Raw genomic sequence first — 27,514 nt, forward strand, 5'->3', positions numbered from 1 at the left:
AAAAATTGTTGTACCAGAAAACAGGCAGCAAGGAAGTGAGATATTGCCTCTCAGATGCCTGTCAACTCTGAGAGAGAAAACATTGTATCTCTCTCTACATGCAGAGAGAAGAAAAACAACTGTGTGTACAGTAAAAAAAAAAAAAAAAAATAAAATAAAAAAAAATACCTAGATCAAGGTAATTTATTTTGGGCTGTTATTTGGTGGAAGGTTATGGTAGTAGCAAGCAATACACAGCTAAATTAAAAAAATACTTTTTTTTTTTACACTTTTGGCCCAGTTTTTCTTTGGTAATAAAAAAAAAAAAAAAAACAGGAGATATCCATTACCATTTACCACCAAATAAAAGTCCTATTTGTCCTGGATAAAACACAGTATACAGTAAACCCCCGCTCCATCACGGTTCAGTTTTTGCGGTCCCGGTATATTGCGTTTTTTTTTTGTAATGTTATTTTACTATATAAATAATTAAAAATGAAATATTTTTGTGTTTTCCATAGCTCTTGCTATGTCTCTCAGTATCTTTTATGTGTTTAAATGAGTTTCTATTGTTTTAAAAGTGTGTTTAAAGATCTTAAAATGCTTTTACACGTTCAGTGACAGTAAAAAAAACATGCCTACAGTGCATTTTAATAGGGTTTTTCTATTTAGTGGATTTTCACTTTTCGCGGCTGGGTCCGGAACGTAACTCCCGCAATGGAGGGGGGTTTACTGTAATCCCATTGGATGCATAAAGTAGCTGTGATGATATGTACAGTTTTACTAACACATGTCAAAGTTGCAAAATTGTGCTTACTTTAGGCATTAACATTTGTTTTACCCAAAGGCGCAAAGGGGTTAAATATGTTACCTCAACATTTCATTTTCCTGATATGTGTCTGCTGTACCATGTACTTGTATGAAAAAGTATCCTGTTCTCTTTGTGTTGCTTTCTTTGTGTGAAATCCCTGGTGTTTCTACCAGTCCTTCTGCTTTCCTATTAAAAACTGACCACTATATGCATAAGAGCACAGCATGGTCAGTTCTCTGGCTGTGTTGTGAACTCCACCTACTCTCCTGCAATAATTAGACTTGTGCTGACACCCCCCCCCCCTTTGCACAGCTATTCACTGGGAAGACCAGTGTGCCACTGCTTCTCCTCTAGTAGCTCTCTAAGCTCCTTATGCAGCTGAGAGCAGAGGGTATGTGATCACTTATAAAAAAAAATGGTATTTATAATGATATTCATTTTTGTCTTCTCCCCTCTCTCACAGGTTTGGCTGAGAGTAGTGAGAGCCATTGGATCCTGCTGATGTCAGTCAAAATCTGTGAGCAGAGAGCAGGGGGCGGGGCAGAGCTGCTCTGTGTGTCTCAATGAGTGTAAACAGCCTGGCTCAGGATTAAACCCGCACAAGTGTCCCCATAGGAAGCAGCTTCCTATGGAGGCACTCAGAAGGGGGGGAGCCAGGAGCACCGACAGGGAACACCAGAAAAGGAAGATTTGTGCTGTTCTGTGTAAAGCCATTGCACAGAGCAGGTTTGTATGACATGTTTATTATTTTAATTAAAAAATGTAAAGCTTTACAATCAGGTCAACTCATCTTGCAATTTTTTTAGAACTTTAGCAAGTTTTTGTGCAGAGTCCTCCTACCTTTTTCTGTTCTGAAGAAAAAAAACTGTTTGTTTCTCTGTCCTTGCAAGACTGATTTGGGAATTGGAGGGTCTGGTTAACTATAACCACCCGATGCACTTTCAGTGTTCTAATCAGGAAAGTTGCAGTGTCATTCCTTTTAAAAATCAATACCACCTTAGGGATTATTTAATAAAAAATTAAATTCCTCTTGCAAGGAGTGCCTAAAATTTCTGGGGGTCTCTAGCTTGCCATATTACATTGAATATTTTTTCAGTTTTAAAAAACTTACATCATTTTCAGATTGAGCTGGAAAGGTGATTTTTAATAATTACTGTATATATGAAAAAAAAATGGGGAGGTGTTTGATTTCAAATGGGGGCCAAGTATATCTACATGGTTTTAACACATGCATCATGTGCCTTTACATGCACATGAACTTTAATGGCTTCCCAATCTTAGTCTGTAGGGTTCAATATTGAGTTGGCCCACCCTTTGCAGCTATAACAGCTTCAACTCTTCTGGGAAGGCTGTCCACAAGGTTTAGGAGTGTGTCTATGGGAATGTTTGACCATTCTTCTAGAAGCGCATTTGTGAGGTCAGGCACGAGAAGGCCTGGCTCACAGACTCAGCTCTAAATTATCCCAAAGGTGTTCTATCGGGTTAAGGTCAGCACTCTGTGCAGGCCAGTCAAGTTCCTCCAGCCCAAACTCACTAATCCATGTCTTTATGGACCTTGCTTTGTGCACCAGTCTGCAGTCATGTTGGAACAGGAAGGGGCCATCCCCAAACTGTTTCCACAAAGTTGGGAGCATGAAATGGTTCATAATGTCTTGGTATGCTGATGCCTTAAGAGTTCCCTTCACTGGAACTAAGGGACCAAGCCCAACCCCTGAAAAACAACCCCAAACCTTAATCCCCCCTCCACCAAATTATTTGGACCAGTGCACAAAGCAAGGTCCATAAAGACATGGATGAGCGAGTTTGGGGTGGAGGAAGTGGACTGGCCTGTAGAGAGTCCTGACCTCAACCCAATAGAAACACCTTTGGGATGGATTAGAGAGCAGACTGCCTCTAATGGTAGCCAATGAGCTTCTGGAAACAAAATCTGGACGGTGATTAAAAAAAATAAAAAAATAGTTAGATCAAGGTTTGAACTAGGTCATTGTCAGGGTCAGGGTCAAGGTAAGGGTCAAGGGTCAAAGTGAAGTTCAAAGGTCAGCGTCATAGGTCAGGGTCAGTATATTTTGGGCAGGATTTTTTAAAAAAGCATTTTTTAAATTAGTAAAAAAAGCAAAATGCATGCTATTGTTTTTTTCTGCGTCCTACTACGGGTACAAACAACAAATAACATACACATATGTGGTATCTCTGCGATTGTCTGGAGCTGGAGAAATTATTTTGGGTTGTTCTTTGATGGTGAACTATGGTAATAGCAAGAAATATACAGCTGAATTTGAAAAAAAAAAAAAATACTGTTTAGTGCCAGTTTTCCTTTGATAATAATAAAAAAAACATCAGGACATATTCATTACCATTTACCACCAAAAGTAGTCCATTGCTTGTAGTTGGTCCACTACATCTATTAGGATTGTTAGGGGATATTTGTAGATCTCAAATATGGGGGATGATAAATTATAAAATGGCTTGTGTGGCAATTTTAAATACAATATTAACTATTTTTTTTTTTTTAACAAAAGTGAATTTTATTTAAGATTATTCTAAATGCCTTACCCCTGGTTACCTTGGCTCAAAAATGGAAACTGTACATGTCCACTTCCCAAATAAGATTTATCTCTAGTACAAATCCCCACAGATCCACCATAATGCTACTTCACCTTAATGCCCTACTATCTACACCAGGTATCTTCAAACTATGGCCCTCCAGTTGTTCAGGAACTACAATTCCCATCATGCCTAGTCATGTCTGTGAATGTCAGAGTTTTACAATGCCTCATGGGACATGTAGTTCCGCAACAGCTTGAGGGCCATAGTTTGAGGATACCTGATCTACACATTTCCCTTTCTAATGTCTATCCTCCAAGCTCTCCTCCCCCATTTCCCCACCCCTACACCTAGCCCTCCCCCTTACCTTCAGTTGATCCAATCAACCAAATCACCCTGGGTGGTAATATACCCACTCACCCCCTTACCTCTTTACTAATGTTTACAAATTATTCTACTTAGTTCAAGAAGTATTGCTTATTCATGCATTTTACAAGGGATTTACCAACCACGCTCCTACATACGTTAATCCAACAGTTATTGGGACCAGTGTCTGGGATTGGATGCGCCCTCCCTCCCCATAACATAGCTAACTGGTAGCATACAGATTTCGAATTATAGCAAGCTAATACAAGATTTTCTCTAATTTTGAAGATTAAAATAATTGCTCAAGTAAAGTGAACGTGTACTCCATTCCAAAAGTTTGTCTGCCTTTCATAACCAGAAAAAACTCCATGGATCCCTTCTGAAATGTTATCTTGACATTGTTGCCACCTAACTTTACCTGTCTTCATGGCTTAAATCCCTGACCATTTCCATTCCAGTGTCCAGTCCAATTGTCCAATTGTCAAAGACACCTTCCATTGGAATGGGAATGCTGCAGGACAGCTCACCTGGTATTAATGCTGAGCATCTCTTGTTTTGCCTAATATTGTTCTGTAACCGCTTGCCGACCGCCGCAAGTAGATATACTGCGGCGGTCAGCCCCTCACAGGCAAAGTGACGTAAATAAACGTCACTAGCCTGTGAGGCTCTGGGCCCCCCCGCGCGTGTGACCGGCGGACCCGATGTCCGCCGGTCACTCTGCGATCGTCGGGGGAGAGGGAGAAAGGCAGGCAGCTTGTGTAAACAAGCTGTCTGTCATTCTCCCCTGTGTAGAAACCCTGATCATACGGTTCTACTATGTAGGACCGTTGATCAGTGTTTCTACAGCTCAAGCCACAGCCAATCACAGTTAGAATCACGCCCCTAGGGACACACACCACCCCTCCCTCTCAAATAAAGTTAACCCCTTCACTGCCAGCGTAATTTTACAGTAACAGTGCATATATATAGCACTGATTACTGTAGAAATGTCACTGGTAACCCCAAAAGTGTCAAAAATGTCAGCCAAGGGTCCGATCTGTCCGCCACAATGTCGCAGTACCGCAAAAAAATCGCAGATCGCCTCCATTACACGTTAAAAAAAAAAACAACAAAAATGACAAAAATCTTTCCCTTTGTTAGTAAACGCGATAACTTTTGCGCAAACCAATCAAAATACGCTTTTTGCGATTTTTTTTTTTACCAAACATATGTAGCATAAAACAAATTGGCCGAAAATGTTAAAACATTTTGATTTTTACTTTTTTTTTGGGGGGAATTTCATATAAAAAAATGTGAAAAATATTGTTATTTTTGCAAAATTGACGCTCTTTTTTTGTTTATAGCGTGTGATCAAAAAATCGCACAGGTGATCAAATACCACCAAAAGAAAGCTCTGTTTATGGGAAAAAAAGGACGTCAAATTAGTTTAGGTACAGCGTCACACGACCGCGCAATTGTTCGTTAAAGTCACGCAGTGCCGAATCGCAAAATACCCCCTGGTCTTTTAGCAGCCAAATCCTCCGGGGCTTAAGTGGGTAAGACACTATTCTCCAGGCTACATCCATAAAACTGGGTGCATCATTAAAATTCTTAGTTTAGGTATTTGGGGATAACGCCAAAGCATTTTAGCTTATACCTGGATTAATTAAGACATGACAGGAACATTAATTTATCACCTGTATGACACAATAGTAAACCGCAACCTCAAAAAGAAAATGCATGCTTACCTACAGGGCCTTATATTTAATCCCTGATTATTTTTATACAAGAGATACCAGCCACAAGAATCAGCGGATTGTTGTGGCTGGGATGGCAGGTGTATGCAAACAGTCGCGGTCACACAGCCTGTACAAGGTAATGAAAGGTTGAGAGGAGTGTATACGTATGCATTCGCACATCCAGCAGTTACAATTCTTTCCAGGAAATGCTGTTTAGCAGCTTTTCCTCTACTTGATGGTCAAAACGATCTGGTAAGCGGACATCCTTATCTGTGCATGTGGTGGTCCCCTCCTCTTTTCTGACCTTAATTTTGGTGTTGGACTCTCCGGTTCTTTGCCTTTTTTTGGGCTCATCAAATCATCCAATTTTGTGGGATTTAAAGACTGACCTTGATTGGACTTCTTTTTTTACGCAAGTAGAAGAGAGCCAATCAGTGGCTCCCCTGACAGGGGGTGGGGGGGTCTGCGCTGATAATAAGTGCATCAATTTTTGTTGCAGGCCCTTCAGGGATGCCTACAAGTGGCATCCAATGCCCACCAGGCATGCCAACCTGTACCCACGAGGGATACCAGCCCATGCCCACCAGGGATGGCAATCAGTGCCCATTTCAGAGGTGCCAACCAGTGCCCACCAGGGATGGCAATCAGTGCCCATCAGTAATGCCTGTCAGTGCATCCTCATCACTGCTGCCTATCAGTACCATCTGAACTGAAATCATAGAAAACAAGAGAAGGGCACACCGACCTAGTGCAATATCATAAAACTTTAATTGGAAAATCATTAAAACCACATCATACATTATACTCACAAGAATATGCTAAATATAAGCATAAAACCAAAGGATTCCTTCAGCTATCCAGAGACTGCAGGACCAGGATGCTTAATTGCGACAGGAGGACTTGAAGGCGTCCATATTGATGGGACTAACGTGTTTCAAGGGCGAACCCTCTTCATCAGAGCCAGCTTACTGTCTATCAGTGCCATCTATCATTGCCCATCAGTGCTGCCTATCATTGCCCATCATTGCCACCAGGGCCGGACTGGAAATAAAAAACAGTCCTGGAAAAATTTCATACCAGCCCCATAGCATTATTATACCAGCCCAACAGCATAATGTCATTATTTTCTTGTTCATAAAAGGAAAGACCATGCATTTTAAAGCACATTTGAAGAGTGTATTGTACTCACTACTGCCCATCAATGCAGCCTCACCAGTGCCCATGAGCGCAGCCTCACCATTGCCTATCAGAACAGCCTGATCAGTGCCCATCAATGCAGCCTCACCAGTGCCCATAAACCCCCCTAGCAGTATTCCCGAGTGTGGCTCGGGGTTAATACAGTGTACCAAAAGCGGTAACCCCGAGCCCCACTCAGGATTACCCCAGAAGCACACTCACCTTCCCTGCATTGCCCCGCCGCGATCCCCCTCTGTCCTCCGACCATCCTCACAGTCTCTCCCCGCTCTGTGCTCGCAGAAGCCTGGGGGGGTGGAACTGGTGGCAAATTCAAAAGTGTAAATAAAATAAATGACTTGATACAAAGCTGTGATCCTAATGGATTACATTGTATCAAGTAATTTACCTCAGAAATTCACCTAGTGACTTTCCCAGTGCCCTGCCTGTGATTTTCCGGTTCTTTGCGCCTGGGAAAATTGAGAACGACCATGGCGTCCAAAAAGCGCTCTTTTTACGCAAAAGCGCTTTTAGACGACCTGGAAAACAAGCGGTAGCAAAACGGAGTTACTTGAAGAACTGAGCGATAGCGATTGAAGGGAGAATTCGTCATCCGGTATGAAAAGTGAAGATGACAGTGATGATTCTGTGACTGAGCTCAGCAATGTGCGGACTTGGTGCTCTATTGACTGCGGTACGGATCAGGCAGCGCCCCCAAGATTCCCATTTACAGGAGCACCTGGTATAAAAGTTGCATCAAAGAGGGCACGATTTGGCATAAAATCCTATATGCTGGGCGAATCATCAATCAGCTACATTTGTAATTCAGTGATATACACTGGAAAAGGAACAAAATTTGATGAAAAGTACAGTAATTATGGAATGGCAACATCTTCTGTTCTCTCACTGATTGAGCCATTGCTAAATCAGGGCTATTGTGTAACAATGGACAACTTTTATACGTCTCCTGAACTTTATGAGGTTACTAAAACTGATGCCTATGGAACCGTAAGGGTATACCGGCCCGACATGCCGCCAATGTTTGGCAAAAAGAAGCTGAAGACAGAAGAAATGGTTGCCTGGCAGAAAGGCAAAATGATGGCACTGCGATGGTGGGACAAGAAAGATGTGTGCCTAATGAGTACAGTGCTTAACACCTCCACTGTTATGGTACGCACGAAAGGTGGGAAAGAAGTCATGAAGCAAGTAGTGATAGACTACAACAACAGCATGGGGAGTGTCGACAGGGCCGACCAAGCAATGACATTCTACCCAGCTATGAGGAAGCACCAAAAAAATACTATAAAAAGATCTTCAGACATCTTCTTGAGCAATGCTTGTGGAATGCATACATTCTGCTCAAAAAAACGAGTGACAAGCCTTTGATTCATGCAGACTTTATTTGGAAAGTTGCCGAGCAAATCTTTCTGAGTCACCAAACACCATCAATGGTTGTGAACAGATCTGCTGTTGTCGTTGTCAACCCGGAACGCCTGACTGGTCGTCACTTCATGGACTACATCCCACCAACTGAGAAAAAGTCTGCACCTACAAGGATGTGTGTGGTTTGTTGCTCTAAAAAAGATGACATTGGAAAGAAAATAAGAAAATAAACCAGATACTATTGTCCCTATTGTGACATCGGACTTTGTGCAGTCCCATGTTTCAAAATATTTCATACCCGAGATGTTTACTGAACATTTATTACAGTGACTAGTAATATCGCACCCCTTGTTTGTACATATTTTGTTTTTGGTTTGATTAGATTATTGAATAAAATGTATTATTATTATATTATAATTTTATGATTTTGTGTTTCAAGCTTTATCATACCCGGGATATCTACTAGACTCTTGTTTGGACGGATTTAAGTGGGTTATTCCTAAGAACTACGGGCCTAAAATATAAAACAACAGATTTCCATGCAAAACAATGTACCTCTTTTAGCACAAAAATCTTGACATAATCAGAACGCCAGGGAGGTTAATGCAGCCTCACCAGTGCTCATTAATGCAGCCTCACCAATGTTTATCAATGCAGCCTCACCTCACCAGTGCCCATCAGTGCAGCCAGACCAGTGCAGGGAATCAGAGAGAGGAGAGGAAGAGGAGAGCCGGCTGGATCATCACACAGAGCAGGGATCCCCTGCTGTGACAACTTTGATTTGAATTGCCCGCTGTTCCCAACGCTCGCAGTTACACAAAATCCTGCCTCCTGGATCGGCTCCTATGATAGGCGTCACACATCCCAGCAATGGACCAGTGTACTGTCTATGAAAGGAGCCGATACAGGAGGAGGGACTTTGTGTGACTGTCTGTGGGAGCTCAGCGATTCAAATAATAGCTGTTAAAACAGCAGACGACACCGCCCTAACACCTCCCCAAAGTGTGGAACCCGGGGCAAACCGCCTCCCTGTTGGTATGCCACTAGCTTCAGCACCCCCCCTCTGCCTCAGCTTGCGGCACCTGGGTGAAGTGCACTGGCCAAGGATCAGCCCTTTGTGACGTGTATATTCCAGAAGGCTAAGGGAGGACAGTGCACGTCATTCCCCCTAGGCAAATAATGTGCAAGGGTGGTGGGGAAGGACAATTTTGTAAAAAAAAAACAAAATCCATGCAGAGTGGTGGAGAGGACCATGGTTTAGACTGGTGGCCAATAAGAGAATGTAGCACAAAGCAGAGACATGACAGATGGCCAATCATCTTCCTCTTCATACTACAAGCTACACAGGTGGGATTCGTCTTTCTTTCTGCAGTGTGTTAGTGTCTCCTGACTGCTGGGGGCAGGAGAGGGGGACAGCGGCGGTCGCAGCCACAGCTTAAAGCCACCCCAGGACAGGCGGCCTATGGGGAAAATCCCCGCTATCCCGGTAGGCCAACCCTGCCCTGGTTGCCACCTATCACTGCCGCCAATCAGTGCCACCTATTAGTGCCCATCATTGTCACCTATTAGTGCCCATCAGTGCTGCCTATCAGTGCCCATCAGTGCCACCTATCAGTGCTGCCTATTAGGGATGATCGAACGGTTCGGGTCGACCATCGGTTCGACCCGAACATTGGATGTTCGATATTCGGCCGAATACCGAACTTTTTGCGGCAAAAGTTCGGTATTCGGCCACCAGAACCGCCCAAAATGCACTGGGACAGGAACTGGGCTTTAAAAGCCCGTGATTGGCCCAGAAACGTCTGCAAAAGCCAATGAGGGGGCAGGAGTCTCCTAGGAACGTGATTGGAGTGACTACGGGGACCAGAGGCCAATCAGGAGTGAATACGCCCCACACTATATAAGATGGCCCCGCCTAACCCCTAGCACAGTTATCCAGAGCCTGTTGAAGAGAGTTGAAGCAGTTCTGTCTGACTCCTGCTTGCTACACTACATTTCCTACATATCGAGTGGTTCTAAAGCTCCATATAGCAGAATTGTATTTAGCTTACAGCCAGTGTAGTTAGATACAGCGATTGTGCTGGTTCTTAGAGTTAAAAAAAAAAAAAAAAAAAAAAACTTAAGGGACAGTGTCAGTCTTCTGCTGTATGGAGCTTTCTATTTAGTGGAAAGGGATATCTAGTGTAGTTAGGGAACTTTGTACTACATTAGTTAGATTTGAAAATTTAGTTTCTGTAGGGAAAGTGTGAGGGTTCTGTTTAGTGAGCATGTGGCACAGTGCTGCTCTATCACAGCAGGTATACGTGCTTGCTAGGCAGCAAAATACAGTGACAACTTAACGCCTGTTGTTCAAAGCGTTAGGTGCACTGTACAAAAGCCTTTGCAACTGTGCGTGACACGCAACTGCTGTGCTGTATCCAGCGACAACTGTGGGTCGCATAGCAGTGTGCGTTTTTCACCGCACACAGTTGCCAACGCATCAGTGACAACCTAACGCCTGTTGTTCAAAGCGTTAGGTCCACTGTGCAAAAGGCTTTGCTACTGTGCGTGAACCGCAACTGCTGTGCTGTATCCAGCGACAACTGTGGGTCGCATAGCAGTGTGCGTTTTTCACCGCACACAGTTGCCAACGCATCAGTGACAACTTAACGCCTGTTGTTCAAAGCGTTAGGTGCACTGTACAAAAGCCTTTGCAACTGTGCGTGACACGCAACTGCTGTGCTGTATCCAGCGACAACTGTGGGTCGCATAGCAGTGTGCGTTTTTCACCGCACACAGTTGCCAACGCATCAGTGACAACCTAACGCCTGTTGTTCAAAGCGTTAGGTCCACTGTGCAAAAGGCTTTGCTACTGTGCGTGAACCGCAACTGCTGTGCTGTATCCAGCGACAACTGTGGGTCGCATAGCAGTGTGCGTTTTTCACCGCACACAGTTGCCAACGCATCAGTGACAACTTAACGCCTGTTGTTCAAAGCGTTAGGTGCACTGTACAAAAGCCTTTGCAACTGTGCGTGACACGCAACTGCTGTGCTGTATCCAGCGACAACTGTGGGTCGCATAGCAGTGTGCGTTTTTCACCGCACACAGTTGCCAACGCATCAGTGACAACCTAACGCCTGTTGTTCAAAGCGTTAGGTCCACTGTGCAAAAGGCTTTGCTACTGTGCGTGAACCGCAACTGCTGTGCTGTATCCAGCGACAACTGTGGGTCGCATAGTAGTGTGCGTTTTTCACCGCACACAGTTGCCAACGCATCAGTGACAACTTAACGCCTGTTGTTCAAAGCGTTAGGTGCACTGTACAAAAGCCTTTGCAACTGTGCGTGACACGTAACTGCTGTGCTGTATCCAGCGACAACTGTGGGTCGCATAGCAGTGTGCGTTTTTCACCGCACACAGTTGCCAACGCATCAGTGACAACCTAACGCCTGTTGTTCAAAGCGTTAGGTCCACTGTGCAAAAGGCTTTGCTACTGTGCGTGAACCGCAACTGCTGTGCTGTATCCAGCGACAACTGTGGGTCGCATAGCAGTGTGCGTTTTTCACCGCACACAGTTGCCAACGCATCAGTGACAACTTAACGCCTGTTGTTCAAAGCGTTAGGTGCACTGTACAAAAGCCTTTGCAACTGTGCGTGACACGCAACTGCTGTGCTGTATCCAGCGACAACTGTGGGTCGCATAGCAGTGTGCGTTTTTCACCGCACACAGTTGCCAAAGCATCAGTGACAACCTAACGCCTGTTGTTCAAAGCGTTAGGTCCACTGTGCAAAAGGCTTTGCTACTGTGCGTGAACCGCAACTGCTGTGCTGTATCCAGCGACAACTGTGGGTCGCATAGCAGTGTGCGTTTTTCACCGCACACAGTTGCCAACGCATCATTGAGAAATATGCCTGGTAGACCAAGAAAAGGCATACGTGGCCCTGCTGCGGAAAGGGGCACAGCTTCTAGGGTGTCTAGAGGCAGGGGTGGACGTGGTGGTCAGTCCTCAGCCAGGCCACCATTTGGATTGTTCTCCGGCAGTGGCCAAGCTATACGTCCACAGTATGTACAGGAGGTGGTGGACTATATGAACAAACCCTCATCATCGGCATCATCTGCAACTACAGTGACCCAGGCAGAGAAAAGTGGTCAGTCTTCTGCAGTTGTCAGAACAAATACAGATGAGTCCATGTCCACCTCATGTCCTCCCTTAGACCCAATTTCAGACATGGCAGAGGAGTCAGCTGAGCTGTTTGACCACAGTGTCGGCCATCTACTCCAGCCTGATGCTCAGTCCTTTATGGAGTCTGATGTTGGGTCTGAGTTTGAGGAGGAGGCAGAGCAAACAAGAGGGGAGAGCAGACGGCCCGCTCCATCTAAGGCCGCACCTGTTGTCTCCCAGGCCAGGCCTGATGCTCAGTCTTTGATAGAATCAGATGTTGGGTCTGAGGTTGAGGAGGAGGCAGAGCAAACAAGAGGGGAGAGCAGACGGCCCGCTCCATCTAAGGCCGCACCTGTTGTCTCCCAGGCCAGGCCTGATGCTCAGTCTTTGATGGAGTCATATGTTGGGTCTGAGGTTGAGGAGGAGGCAGAGCAAGCAAGAGGGGAGAGCAGACGGCCTACTCCATCTAAGGCCGCACCTGTTGTCTCCCGGGCCACTATACACACCTCATCTTGCTGGGCCTTTTTTGAGACATCCCATGCAGATAAAACAGTTGCGATCTGCAAGATTTGTAAGAAGGGTATAAAACGTGGCAAAAATGTCAACCACCTGGGTACAAGCTGCCTAAACAGGCATTTGACAACCCACCACTCGGCCCGTTGGCAGGAGCATTTAAAGAACCCACAAAAGGGCCAAAGATTGGTCAGTCGGCCTCCTAGTTCTCCTCGCGCTCCTCCTCATGCTCCATCTGCTCCACCTGCTCCACCTGCACATCAGTCTGTTCCTGGCCCTGCTATAGTCACTCGTCACCTGTTGGCAGCCTCCACTGGCAGGGATGATGATATAGCAGGCAGTGTCGCATCTACCTCCAGCACACCACCAGCTGTATCATCTAGACGCCAAATTTCGATTCCACACATGCTGGAACGAAAAAAAATGTATACTCCCCGCCACCCACATGCCCAGCGTCTAAACAGTAGTTTGGCTAAACTACTGGCTCTGCAACTATTACCATTTAACCTGGTAGAGTCTGCTCCCTTCCGTGACTTCGCAAAATGTGCAGTTCCACAGTGGCAGGTGCCAAGTCGGCATTACTTTTCCCGTAAGGCCCTGCCATCCCTATACCAACATGTGGAAGGCAATGTAGTGTCATCCCTGGCCAAGTCAGTCAGCCGTAAGATACACTTGACGGCTGACACTTGGTCAAGCAAACATGGGCAGGGACGGTACATTTCTGTCACTGCTCACTGGGTGACACTGCTTGCCAGTGGAAGGGATTGTAGCCAGGGCTCGGTGCTGCAGCCAGTGTTGCCCCCACGTCTGCAAACAGCTGGTGGTGTCGCTGATCCGGGTAGATCGATCACTTCTACCCCCTCCTGCTCCTCCTCCTCTACCTCCTCCATGCCCTCCTCTGCAGAATGGTCCTTTGAATATGATGAGATACCACGTAAACGTTCAAAGGGCTATTCTATGTCTCAGGCCAAAAAGTGTCACGCAGTGCTGCAGCTTGTGTGTCTAGGGGACAGGCAGCACACTGCCCCTCAGATTCTTGGGGCTCTGCAGGCACAGGCCCAGAGGTGGTTGACACCACGCCAGCTGCAGCCAGGGATGGTGGTTACTGATAATGGGTCAAACCTCCTGGCCGCCCTTCGTCAGGGAAAGTTAACCCATGTGCCATGCCTGGCGCATGTCCTGAATCTCGTGGTACAGCGGTTTTTGAACTCGTACCCGGGAATGCAGGATGTGCTAAGGATGGCAAGAAGGGTGTGCAGTCACTTCAGGCGGTCGTACAGTGCCACTGCACGTTTGGCCGAAGTGCAGCGCGAGTTTCACCTGCCGGTACACCGCCTCATCTGTGACATGCCCACCCGCTGGAACTCCACCTTGGCTATGCTGCAGCGCCTGTACACGCAGCAGAGGGCCCTCAATGAATACCTATGCGAGTACGGCACCAGCACTGGCTCTGCGCGCCTGGGCTTCTTTTCACCACGGCAGTGGCTTTTGATTAAGGATGCATGCGCTGTCCTCTCGCCATTTGAGGAGGCCACAAGGATGGTCAGCCGGGACAGCGCATGCATCAGTGACACCCTACCGGTACTGTTTTTGTTGGAGCACACTCTGCGTGGCATTATGGACAGGGCACTGGAGGCAGAGCAGCAGGAGGAAGAGGAGGACTTCCTTGCCTCTCAAGGCCCCCTTTATCCTGAGAATCCTGACCCCATTATGCCTAGCTCCCAGAGGCCCGAGCAGGATCCAGGGGTGGAAGAGGAGGAGGAGGACGATTCTGCAAGGAACTTTTGCAGGGTTTGAGGAGGAGGAGGAGGAAGACATGCGGCAATCTGCAAGGCCTAGTTTGACTCCCTCGGGACACTTTGGAGTAGTACGTGGCTGGGAGGAGGAGGAGCCCGTTGAAGATAATGTCGTTATGAGTGACCCCGAGGAGTCAGCTTCTCAGGCCTTCGCTAATTTGCGGCGCATGGGAAACATCATGCTCCAGAGCCTGCGAAAGGACCCCAGAATCAAGGCCATTAAAGAGACTAACCACTATTGGTTGGCCACCCTACTTGACCCCCGGTACAAGTGTAAAGTCTCGGAGCTTTTCCCATCCACCCATAGAGTCCACAGGATCAAATCCCTTGAGGACAGTCTCAAGAGGAATCTGGTGAACATGTTCCCCGACTCCCGTAGGGTGCAGGGGCGGGGACAACCTACCATGGATTCTACTGGTGGTCACGAGAGGAGCGTTGGAGAAGGCGTGCGGTTGACGGATGCCTTTCGGTCTTTTTTTTAGTCCTCACCGCCCAGGCCTCTCAGCTGCCACATCGCATCGACACCGTCTGCATCACATGGTGGACGATTACGTGAGGGCACAAAGTGACACAGAGGGCTTTTCATGTGACGAATCCGATCCACTGGCATACTGGGTCTTAAGATTAGACCACTGGCCAGAACTGGCCCAGTATGCCATGGAGTTGTTGGCCTGCCCTGCTTCCAGTGTCCTATCGGAACGGGCATTCAGCGCAGCAGGAGGATTCGTCACAGACCATCGAACTAGACTCTCCACCGACTCAGTCGACCGTTTGACATTCATTAAGATGAATCAGTCGTGGATATCAAGCTTTGATGCACCTGATGCAGACCTTGTAGACTAGGCTATCGTTGTGATGTGGCAGTTGAGCCTCAGTTTAAGCCTGGACCATGGTGCCACCCTCAAACCCTCCTCTCATTCTCTTTACGTTCACAGAACCTCATTTTGGTTATGACAAAAACGACAATTTTTGCGCACCTGTTCCACAGGTGCACACCTTTACAATTTTTGGGCCTCCTTCAACACCAGCTCTTTGGGGTTAAGGTGGGGAGGCTATGCTAAAACAAAAACGACAATGTTTGCGCACCTGTTCCACAGGTGCACACCTTTACAATTTTTGGGCCTCCTTCAACACCAGCTCTTTGGGGTTAAGGTGGGGAGGCTATGCTAAAACAAAAACGACAATGTTTGCGCACCTGTTCCACAGGTGCACACCTTTACAATTTTTGGGCCTCCTTCAACACCAGCTCTTTGGGGTTAAGGTGGGGAGGCTATGCTAAAACAAAAACTACAATGTTTGCGCACCTGTTCCACAGGTGCACACCTTTACAATTTTTGGGCCTCCTTCAACGCCAGCTCTTTGGGGTTAAGGTGGGGAGGCTATGCTAAAACAAAAACTACAATGTTTGCGCACCTGTTCCACAGGTGCACACCTTTACAATTTTTGGGCCTTCTTCAACACCAGCTCTTTGGGGTTAAGGTGGGGAGGCTATGCTAAACAAAAACTACCATGTTTGCGAACCTGTTCCACAGGTGCACACCTTTACAATTTTTGGGCCTCCTTCAAAGCCAGCTCTTTGGGGTTATGGTGGGGAGGCTCCGCCAACACCAAAACTACCATGTTTGCGCACCTGTTCCACAGGTGCACACCTTCATAATTTTTACGCCTTCTTCAACACCAGCTCTTTGGGCTTACAGTGGTATGGCTCCGCCAACACCCAAACAACAATTTTTGCGCACCTGTCACACAGATGCATATCATTGTAATTTTTTTCCTTACAAAGGCAATTATTGCTTTCATTACCAGCACTTTCATAGGGATATGGTGTCAAGGCATCGTCCGCACCACCAAATGCCCAATTTTTAAGCATCCTTTACTTCTATTCAAAGTCAAGAGACAACAGTATTCATCCAAAACATCTCTAATCTTGTTCACTCTGCACTACATTGTGGCCCCTACCCCTAACCCTCAATGTATCCGTGCATATATGTCTGTTTCTTGTGAGATTTCAAGTTAAAGTGCACCAAACACCATTTTACATGAAATAAAGTGCAATTACATACATCTTTGGACTTCTTGAAACATTTGGTAATAAAAGCCCCATTGTGGAAATACACCCGTTAATTATATGCACATTTAAAGAGACAGCACCTTTTTCCAAAAAAACCTCTAATCTTGTTCCCAGTGCACTGCATTATGTCCCCATCATACACATTGGCTGAGCCGTTGATTAGGAGCAAAAGAAAGGTGCGGTTAAGCAAAAAAGTCTTTTTTGAAGGTTTGGTATGCTGTAATTCTGGTTCTGGACATGCTACAGAGCTGAAACTTCACAGGTACACCTTTTAGACCCCCCAGACACTAAATCCAAAGAAATCTCTTTTTTTTTTTTTTTTTTTAATTTTTTCAATAATTGGCTATCTATCAAAAACGACAATTTTTAAGAACTTTTTTTTGTGTGATTAATAGTCCCTGGGGCATGACCCAGAACCCTAGGCACTTTTTAGGGGCATTTATTGGGTTTTAGGGCTTAAAAATGGTGTTTTTTGATTACAGAAGTTCGGGTCCCATTGATTTCAATGGGGTTCTGAAATCCGAACCGAACTTTCGTGAAGTTCGGGTGTTCTGGTCGAACCGAACTTTTCAAAAGTTCGATCATCCCTACTGCCTATCAGTGCCCACCAGTGCTGCCTATCAGTGCCGCCTCATTAGTACCCATCGATACAGCCTCATCAGTGCCTGTCCCTGATGGAGAAAAATTACTTATTTAGAAAACTTTATAACAGAAACAAACAAAAACTTTTGTTTTTTCAAAATATTTGGTCGTTTTATGTTTGTTTAGCAAAAAATAAAAAACCCAGCGGTGATTAAGCGCCGGTTCACATTACCGCGACGCTACTTCCCGGGGCGACCTCCGAGATCGCGGTGCGAGCAGCGCGCCGCGACCTTGGAGCGGCCGCCACGGACTTCATAACATTGAAGTCTATGGCGGTCGCCTCCTGGTCGCCCCAAAGAAGCTCCGGACCCTTTTTCTAGGTCGGAGCGACTTGTGTCGCTCCTATTAGAACGGGTCCGCAGCTTCCCTATGGGAGGCGACCTGGTCGCCTCACAGGTCGCCCTGGTGTGAACCGAGCCTAAATACCACCAAAAGAAAGCTCTATTTGTGGGAAAATGATAATTTCATATGGGTACAGTGTTGCATGACCCAGCAATTGTCATTCAAAGTGCGACATGGTTGAAATCTGAAAATTAGCCTGGGCAGGAAGGGGGTTAAAGTGCCCTGTATTGAAGTGGTTTTGTGTAAGGGTCAGGGTGAGCATTTTAGGTGGAGAAGGTGAGGGATAATTTAAGGGGTTAAGTTAAGGACTATATCAGGTCATAAGGGGTTGAATAGAGGCAGAGGTGGGGGGCTTTTTTTTGGCACTGAAACCCCCATGCCAAACATTACCAGTTTTAAAGTACAATGTACCATTTACACAATGTGCAGAATAGCAAGTCATGAGTTGAAAGTTTTAAATGAAATACTAAACTGCATGTTTTAACTTAACCACTTCAATACTGGGCACTTTCAACCCCTTCCTCCCCAGGCCAATTTTCAGCTTTCAGCGCTGTCACACTTTGAATGACAATTGCGCGCTCATGCAACACTGTACCCATATGGAACTTTTTATCATTTTTTTCCCACAAATAGAGCTTTCTTTTGGTGGTATTTGATCAACACTGGGTTTTTAATTTTTTGCTAAACAAAAATACATTTTGATAAAAAAAAGTGTTTCTTAGTTTCATAACATTTTGTAAGTTTTCCCCTTCACTGATGGGCACTGATGAGGTGGCTTTGATGGGTACTGATGAGGTGGCACTGATGGTCACTGATGATGAGGCACTAATATGCAGCACGGATAGGCAGAACTGATATGCAGCACTGATGGACACTGATAGGCAGCACTGATATGCAGATAGGCGGCACTAATATGCAACACTGATGGGCAATGATAAGAAGCAATGATGGTCACTTATGGGTGGCACTGATGGTCAAGGATGGGCACTGATAGGCAGCACTGTAGGGGCATTGATTGGCATCCCTGATGGGCACGTATTGGCATCCCTGGTGGGCATTGGTTGACACTCTAGGTAGGTACTGTTGATGGGTCTGCGCTGATAATCAGTGCATTTATTAGCACGAATTGAGGAAAAGCACATAACCGGCACTTCCTGGCTACAACGGGATCAGCTGTGATTGGACACAGATGATTACATGGTAAAGAGCCTACATCACAGGTTCTTTACTGAGATCTGAGATGTGGTGTGTCAGAGTAACATACCGCACTACCGATTGCCGCGCTGCGTGCGCAAGCGGCTTATCCTGCTTGACATCATATGACGGCCAGACAGAATAATGAAACCACTGCTTGGCCGTCATTCTGCTATAGGCCTGGAGGGATGTAGTTAGAGTGATATTAAAGGTTTGCCTTTTTTTTTTTTTTTTTAATAATGAACATGGTATACTAAACTGCTCTGTGCAGTCGTCTTGTACAGAGCAGACCCGATCTTCCTCTTCTCAGGTCCCTTTGCCGGCACTCCTGGCTCCTTCCCTTTGACCAGTGTCCCCAATAGCAAGCCACTTGCTACTGGGATTCTGGTGCATGCTTGCCCCCAAGCCCTGCTCTATGCATCCATAGGTCACATAGAGCCGTGGCTCGGCCATGCCCCCACTCTCTCCTCATTGGTTCATAGACTGTGATTGACAGCAGTGGGAGCCGATAGCTTCTGCTGCTGTCTCAGCAAATGAGAAGAGAGAGACCAAGGATAGCCAAGGATCCCGTGCACATCGCTGGATCGAGAGGGAGCTCAGGTGGGTAATAGTGGGAGTGGGCAGTTGGGGGAGCAGAACACAGAAGGTTTTTTTCAGCCATTGCAACCTCTTTAAAATATTTCTGTTCTTCTTTTTGTTTAATACTCTGATTTGGTACTTTTTCCCCAAAAAAGGTTTGGAATCTAGTCTTCTGCTTAACAATAAATCAAGAATCAAATAATGTTGATGGATTTGTGCCAAAGTCTGTTAAGAATAGACCAAAAAAGTATATTTTCAAAATATATAATCATTCACTTTTTAATCTTTTTCTTTAATAGATCTGACATTTTTTGACACCCACATAGCTGGTTGGCACAAGACCTATATGGCATTTGACTTACAAAACAACATCTACATACAATGGAAGAAACACGGACATCCATTTGTAACTCTGAGCTTCTTCAATGTCAAAGATCACTCCTACATTACCAATGAACTTGACCAGCTTTCTGGTGGCTCCAACACAATCATTGTTTTATCCGTGGGACAGCACTTTCGGGCCTTTCCTTTTCCCCTTTTCATCAAAAGACTTCTCAACATACGAAGGGCCATAGAGAGCCTGTTTTCACGAAGTCCAGATACAAAAGTTATCATAAAGTCTGAGAACACCAGGGATATTAACCCTGATGTGGAGAGATTCAGTGACTTCCATGGTTATATTCAGTACCTCTTAGTAAAGGACATCTTCCGTGGACTTAATGTTGGGATGATAGACGCTTGGGACATGACCACGGCATTTGGCTCTAGAGATGGCCATCCACCGGAGCCTGTTGTAAAGAATCAGATCAACTTGTTCTTGTCATATATCTGTTAAAGAAAAATTGTGGGGTTGATAAAAAAAAACCCTACATTCTGACTCCTATTTTGCAGCATTGTTGACACGCAGCTGTCCCATGTCACCTCTAAGACTAAAGACTAAACAATCACATGACCACTGATTACTCAGCTGTCAGGTCTGCTTGCAGGAACTGTCAGTCCCTGCTGTCTGCTCTGCTCCGCCAAAGCCTACTGATTGGCTGAAGCCCAGACGCATGCGCAGACAAAGGACGCGGCGGCCATCTTGCTGGTGGGATACCTATAGGAAATTACACAGAACGCTGAACTCGGACACCCTTTATGTAAGCTGCTCTCCTTTATTTCTCTAATAAATGTTTTGATATACTGCACCATGAGGGGATTATTTCTTTATGTCTCCTGAGTGCTACGAGGAGCTTTGAGGAGTCCTGTTCGGCCTGCCATAGGAGGTGCTGTACGGATGTGATTGGTTTCTCCCTGCCACAGACTTATCATTACTTTGGGCGTTTTTGACCCTGTGGGGACTAAGAAAGTTGGTAAGAGTACCTGGTGATTCTGTTTGGTGGCGGACTTTCCTGATTGCACCCCTCCATTTCTGAGATCTACTGTATGTGGACTTTTTAACAGCACTTGGGACTTTTCCCTTTTTCTGACAGCAATGTTTGCATATGTGGATTAGCGCGACACCACCCCATACCATTTATTGAAGATTTTGTTTCCTTGTCTTTTTGTGTCAGCTGCTTCTCCTTATAAATGATTTTACCGTTTGTTATACAATTTATTTTATTAGTATGATTATTGCGCAGCAATTCTACCCCGTTTAAAGCCTACTGACGCACAATTCTGGGGAGGAGGTGGGTGCAGTTGACTCTGACTCTCAGTTGTGGGCATTCAAGACTCTTCCTGAGTCTGGCGCAACTCTGACCTGTCACCTGATCATGAGCAATAGAAAAAGAGAGAGAACAGAGCAGCGCCACCTGATTGTAGTATTAAAACAATACTTTATTGGCATAAAAGGTAATGCACTCACATGAGTGATAGGAAAGCAGGCTTTACAGCAAGTAATCCGATCCACTGCAGGGGAGGCAGGAGAGGTGTAGACAGCCCTGGGTCCTGGCTGTGTCAGTGGCTTCTGGCACTTCCTGGTGTCCTGTTGGCGTCACAGCTTCTCCCTCATCACATCCGGTGGAAGCGGGGTGGTGCTAGCGTTCGAGGCATGCATGCCCCTTCGTCAGGCAACACGAAGGGGCATGCATGCCTCGAAGGGGCCTGACGAATGCATGCCTCGAAGGGGCCTGATGCCTGACGAAGGGGCATGCATGCCTCGAACGCTAGCACCACCCCGCTTCCACCGGATGTGATGAGGGAGAAGCTGTGACGCCAACAGGACACCAGGAAGTGCCAGAAGCCACTGACACAGCCAGGACCCAGGGCTGTCTACACCTCTCCTGCCTCCCCTGCAGTGGATCGGATGACTTGCTGTAAAGCCTGCTTTCCTATCACTCATGTGAGTGCATTACCTTTTATGCCAATAAAGTATTGTTTTAATACTACACTCAGGTGGCACTGCTCTGTTCTCTCTCTTTTTCTACCATGCACAGAGTCTCCTCCTAACTCTGACAGAGCCGGCGGCCACCCAGCCATCCATCTGTACATAGACTCTACTCCGTGGACTTTGTATCTATATACACCTGAAACATTTATCATTGTGTTTTTTATCAATATTTTTTGATATTTTTTTATTCTTTATATCTGCTTTTATATCTATTGTTTACATTCATTTTTATAATTTTCCCCTCACACTGTGGGTTCAATAGCGCTGGTCCAGCATCTGTCATATATTTCTAGGATCATGAGCAATAGCCCACTATTAGCTGAGTCTGGATCACAGGAGAACAAAAGTGAAGGTACTCTTGTAACCCTCAAGAGAACTATGGCCGAAAATACCTCTTTTTAAAATATTTTGAATTGTATGTTTACATTTTTGTAATTTTCATATGAAAAATGATGTTATATTTAAAGCTGAAATTCTGGCAACAGTGAAAACCCCAGTTATATAGTAAATATATGGTGAATTGTATCTGCTATAGGATGTTTTTTTCCAAGCCATTCTTGATTAAAAAAGCCCTGTGATACAGGAGAACCAGGTTGGGAACATCCTATCTCTCTACTACAGATATGCACTACAGTTAGGTCAAACATTTTGAAAAAAAAAAAATGTTTTCAGTACTACACCATGAGAGACCTGTTTTCTTTCTCCTCTCATCTGCAATTCATGCTGAGTTACACTAGAGTGCTGGAGTGCCTTGTTATATATGCTTTGATGACCTCCATATTAGGCTATCTGGGTGGATGTTAGTAGTATCCGGATTCAGGTATACAGTAACCAGCCTGCGAACATTCAGGAATTAGCACTTTTCTGTATTTGACTCCCTGTAATACGGGTCAGTAGAGTTTGGTGAGTGCTCTGTGCATTTATATGTTGGTGGAAAGGACAGTACTTTGTCTTCACTCACGGTGGATGTTTACTTCATGCTAGAGAGTTATTACCCACATCCGTTTGGTGATAATTTAAAGTTTTTTTTGTGATTAGATAGGTATTTGATTTCACTTGGGAGCACGGTTACTATTATTATTTATCACTTTGTAGGTTGCTGTTACACCTTATAACAAGTAGCTCCTTCATTTTATAATTTATGATATTTTCATATTATTGTTTTGATAATGCAATAATTACGGCTTCAAATTTGAATACACCAATCTTTGTTTAACCGCTTGCCCACTGCCAGTAGTGCATATACTATAAAATAAAATAATGCATCCTCCTACCCTAAAAATGTTGTCTACATGTATTGATTTTTCTGGAAGTTTAGTTATACGTTAACCCACTGTTCCAGTCAATCTATTGCTTGTCTAAGCAAAGATCATGGTAAATATTGGATTAAGCAGGCTTTAAAAGACAAGGATCAGCATGCAATAACAACGCCCAGTAGACATGAAAGGTATATTACCCACTTGCGGACCAGCCACCGTACTTATACAGCGGCAGGTCGACTCTGTCCCGCAAAAACGGCGTACCTGCACGTTGTTCCATGGGACCGCTAGTGGGGGCCACGCACACGCGCTGATTGGCTACAGGGGGAGCCAATCAGTGGGTCTGGTGGCCGGGATTGCCGCCGGGTACCCACGATCGCTCCCCGTGGAGACAGAACGGCGGTCTGCTGTTGTAAACACGGCAGACCACTATTCTGTCAGTAATGAACACAGGGATCCTGTGTTCCTCCTGTTTAGGAACACAGGTCTCTGTGTTCATTCAGCAAGTCCATTCTGATACATTGGTGCTATTTAGGATTTTCCTTTTTCTGATTTATTTCATCTAGGGTGCTGCAGGGGATCGATTTTGGGGATCATATATTTCCCTTTTCTCCTTCTGCAACAATTACCAAGACAGCAGGGTTGCTATACCATTACAGGCATACCCCGCTTTAAATACACTCACTTTAAGTACACTCGCGAGTAAGGACACAGCTTGTTCAGCTTGGCATGACACTACTCCCGGTTTATAACATTGGCATCTATAGGAAATCTTGGTCAGCTTGACATGGCACTGCTCCCAATCCATAAGTGACAGGGATACCAAACTTAGGGAGCACCGAGAGGGGACCCAGGACTACAACATATCCTGTTTGTGGCTGGCCAGCTTGCCTAGGTAATCTACTATGTCATAGTCCTGGATCCCCTTAATATGCTCCCCAAGCTTGGTGTCCTTGTCACATGGTTTGGGAGCAATGCCATGTCAAGCTGACCAAGATTTCCTATGGAGCTAGTGTATTTACATGCATTGAGAAATGAAAAAAGGTATTGCTTCACTTTAAGTACATTTTCGTTTTACATACATGCTCTGGTCCCATTGTGTACTTAAAAGTGGGGTATGCCTGTATTGGTTTCCTCTCTATGCCTCTTTCTTTTGGAGGTAAGATATAGAACAATATCAATAGAGAGATTATCTAGAGAGTACTCTCATTTATTTACTCATTTATTTATGTATACTTTTATACATCCCCGTCTTAATTTATTTATTTATTTTCATCTTTGAATGATTACACAGATACTGGATTAGAGAAACTGTGAGAGCATATACAGTATTATGCTTAAAAAACAGACGCCTTTGAACGTTCATTCCCCTGATCTTCTTCTCCTTCGTCATATATATATGTGAAATGTTTTTGATCCCTTGGAGGTAAGTTATAATACTCTATGGGTACTAAGTAGGCCACATGAGTGAAGACATCTACACAGAAGTGCATGATTATAAACTTATAGATGTATATGTACTTTTAGGCAATACACAGGATCTGTCAGAAAACTATACACATTGGCTCTTGCATCCTTGTGGCGGAAATGTATGTGGGGGAGATCCATATGAGTTGGCTCCTAGGTATGTTTTCTGGGGCGGTTAGACATGGGAAATGCCTTCTTGGGGTGGCGCCCTTCATTGCATGTTCATAATTTATGGATATTTTGGTAATTCATGTAATGGTGTAATTATATTGACTGTATGTTATGCCTTTCAGGAGTGGCGTATTAAATCCCTGATGAAGAGATCTATATGTATTGCTATCGAAACGCGTTGGAACTATATACCACTCCAATCAGTAGTTCAACAAATTTTTTATTTCACTTTTTGTAATCCTTTTCTTTGTTTATGTTTAACCAAATGTATGTTGAATATGTTTGTTTACACCATTTACTATTTCACGTGGCTTTGCCAATAATAAATACAATGTTTTTTTACCATATCCCAATGGATGATATTTAATTGAAAAAATCTGTTGCCATAAAGTCCCACCAAATAGAGGGTTTCTCCACTTTACAAAATATGTAAAGGCTAATTTAATGAGGGTATGAAAAGTTACCCCTGTTGTGTGTACACCAAAATGGTGGTCATCCCCTGGCTAACGGTCCAGATGAAGCTACGCACTTTGCACAGCGAAACACGTTGACGTCACACGCGAACAGATGCCAATTCCAGAATCCCCACACGGAGAACGGGCGGCTAACTATATGCCTGCGTAATAGAAGGGGGCATTCCTATACCCCGGCACAGGGGGACCATCCAGACCTTCCAATACTCAACCTTGTTGGCATACTATCCCCCTATCAGTATCAGTATCATTAAGACAGCGGAGCATGGAAATTACCCTAGGCTGACTGGAAAAGAGGGAATAACTGTACACATCAAGCACCGGATCCTCTAAAGATAAGTGCCACCCTCAAACATACCATGTTGCGCATACACGCAAGTTACTTTATTTAGTGACTGTTGAAAATCCAATAACCAGACTGTATTTCATACCATTGATCCAGTTCTGTTTGCACTTACTTGTGAGTGGGTTTTGGACTGCTTAATATCATCGTTGTGAACCACATCATTTTACATATCCCCCTTCACCACGTCAGGAAGGTCCCAGGAAGAGCCAGCAAATGGGCCTTTTCTGGGTACAACTCTTACTGTAACTTAATCCTGCACTGTCGGTTTTGCACTATTTATGTATTTACTGACAGACTAGGCATGGGACTGATCGGAGCACATTACATCATTTGCGATAGTCTGCTTTCATTGATTTTTTAGACAAGCTTGAATCCATATTTCATAAGGACTGGATTTCATGAGGGATTGGTGTGGAACACGTTTATTTGTATCTTGAACACTCGATTGGGAATTTTTCATAAGACAAGTTGAACAAGGATTTGTATCCCCACAGACACTTTTTTTAGGGAACCCTGCACTCATTTTTTTTCAATTGGAGCCTTGCATTTACAATTCCCTTTGCTGGTTATCACCCTCCCTTCATCTCTAAGTCCTTCTTCCCTCTTACCCTGCCTCATCTTTTCCCATTCTCCCTTGAATCCTAGCTCGAGCTCTCAGGGGCTTGACCTATGTGGCACCCCATTCAATTTTCCCATACGGCCTTTTTCCATGGGGTTAGTGCCAGCTATGTCAGGCCCCATCTGGGGTCCGGACGCTATTGGTTGTACTTGTTTTTAATCACTTTTTGTACTGTTTTATGTTGTACATGCATTTTCTTCCTGTTCTCACCTCACATTGATCTCTAGCCATTGGGCCACAAATAGACACTATTTTTTCTATTTTGTATGCAACTTGTTGCACAATAATTTAATTATGTTGGTATTTCCATTTTCCTTTGTGTGTATAATTCACTAATTATCCCCACATTGCTTTCTTCCCTTGTGTCCTTTACATGATTTTTTGTGCAGTAGTGACACTGACCCTAGCCAAATGCAAAACTGGTGAAAAACAGTCAGAAAAGATGAGTAGGCAAAAAATGCCAGTAGCCTCGGCTTGTAAAAACATTCCTGTTTTGGAGGTTGTCTCATTGTTGCCCATCTAGTGCACCTGTTGTTAATTTATTTAACACCAAATCAGCTGAAACTGATTAACAACCCCCTCTGCTACTTAACTGACCAGATTAACCTCTTGCCGACCGCCCACCGTAGTATTACTGCGGCAGGGTGGCTTGGCCGCCGGAGCCGCGCTCCCACTGTGTTTAGACACAGTGGGAGGTAGGTCGAGGGAGCACCAGCGGAAATTGCCGCCGGCCTCTCGCAATCCTCAGATAAACTGACAGAAGACCCGCCTGCTTATGTAAACAAATCAGGTGAGTCTTCTGTCAGACAGACAGGGAGAGATCAGAAGTTTCAGCTAAGTTGAAACCCCAATCTCTCTGTGCCTGTCACAGAACTCCCCCCCCCCCACACAGTTAGTAAGCATCTTTAGGTACACAATAACCCCTTTGATCGCCCCCCAGTATTAACCCCTTCCCTGCCAGTGTCATTTATACAGTAACAGTGCATAATATTTAGCACTAATTACTGTATTAATGTCACTGGTCCCCAAAAAGTGTCCAAAATGTCAGTTAGGGGCCCGATCTGTTTGCCGCAATGTCGCAGTCCCGCTAAAAAACGCTGATCGCCGCCATTACTATTAAAAACCAAAAAATAAATAAAAATTCAAAAAATCTATCCCGTAGTTTGTAAACGCTATAACTTTTGCGCAAACCAATTAAAAAAACGCTTTTTGGGATTTTTATTACCAAAAATAAGTAGCAGAATAAAAATTGGCCTACTCTGCACTTTTCGCGGATGATGTCCTTGTCTTCACCTCGGATCCCCCTCACGACCTCCCTGTCATACAATCCTTATTTGAGTCCTTTCGCCTCTGCTCGGGCATGCGTATACATTTTTCAAAAAGTGAGGTACTGCCCCTTAATGCCTCCCGGGCCCCCCAGTGGGCCTCTTCTTCTCTGCTGCCGATGGCAAGGACCCACATTACTTATCTAGGAATTAAGATCGGTCCTCACCCCTCTTCCATATACCGCTTAAATTTCACCCCTGTCATAGATAAGCTGGTGGCAGATCTCCAAA

At 44.9% G+C, this 27,514-nt stretch overlaps 1 protein-coding gene across 1 annotated transcript in view; it reads left to right on the forward strand.

Annotated features, from left to right (window-relative positions):
• Positions 1-20,087, forward strand: part of LOC309567068 (NXPE family member 1-like) — a gene marked incomplete at both ends in the record, with an annotated part of 48,048 nt that extends 27,961 nt beyond the window's left edge. The window contains one exon of the mRNA XM_082272390.1: positions 19,552-20,087. Within this exon, the coding sequence (XP_082128516.1) occupies positions 19,552-20,087 (536 nt within the window). The remainder of the gene's footprint in view (positions 1-19,551) is intronic.
• Between the last annotated feature and the right edge of the window lie 7,427 nt (positions 20,088-27,514).

The sequence above is a fragment of the Pelophylax lessonae genome (assembly GCF_965119305.1).
Source record: "Pelophylax lessonae genome assembly, chromosome: 11".
Taxonomy (NCBI): domain Eukaryota; kingdom Metazoa; phylum Chordata; class Amphibia; order Anura; family Ranidae; genus Pelophylax; species Pelophylax lessonae.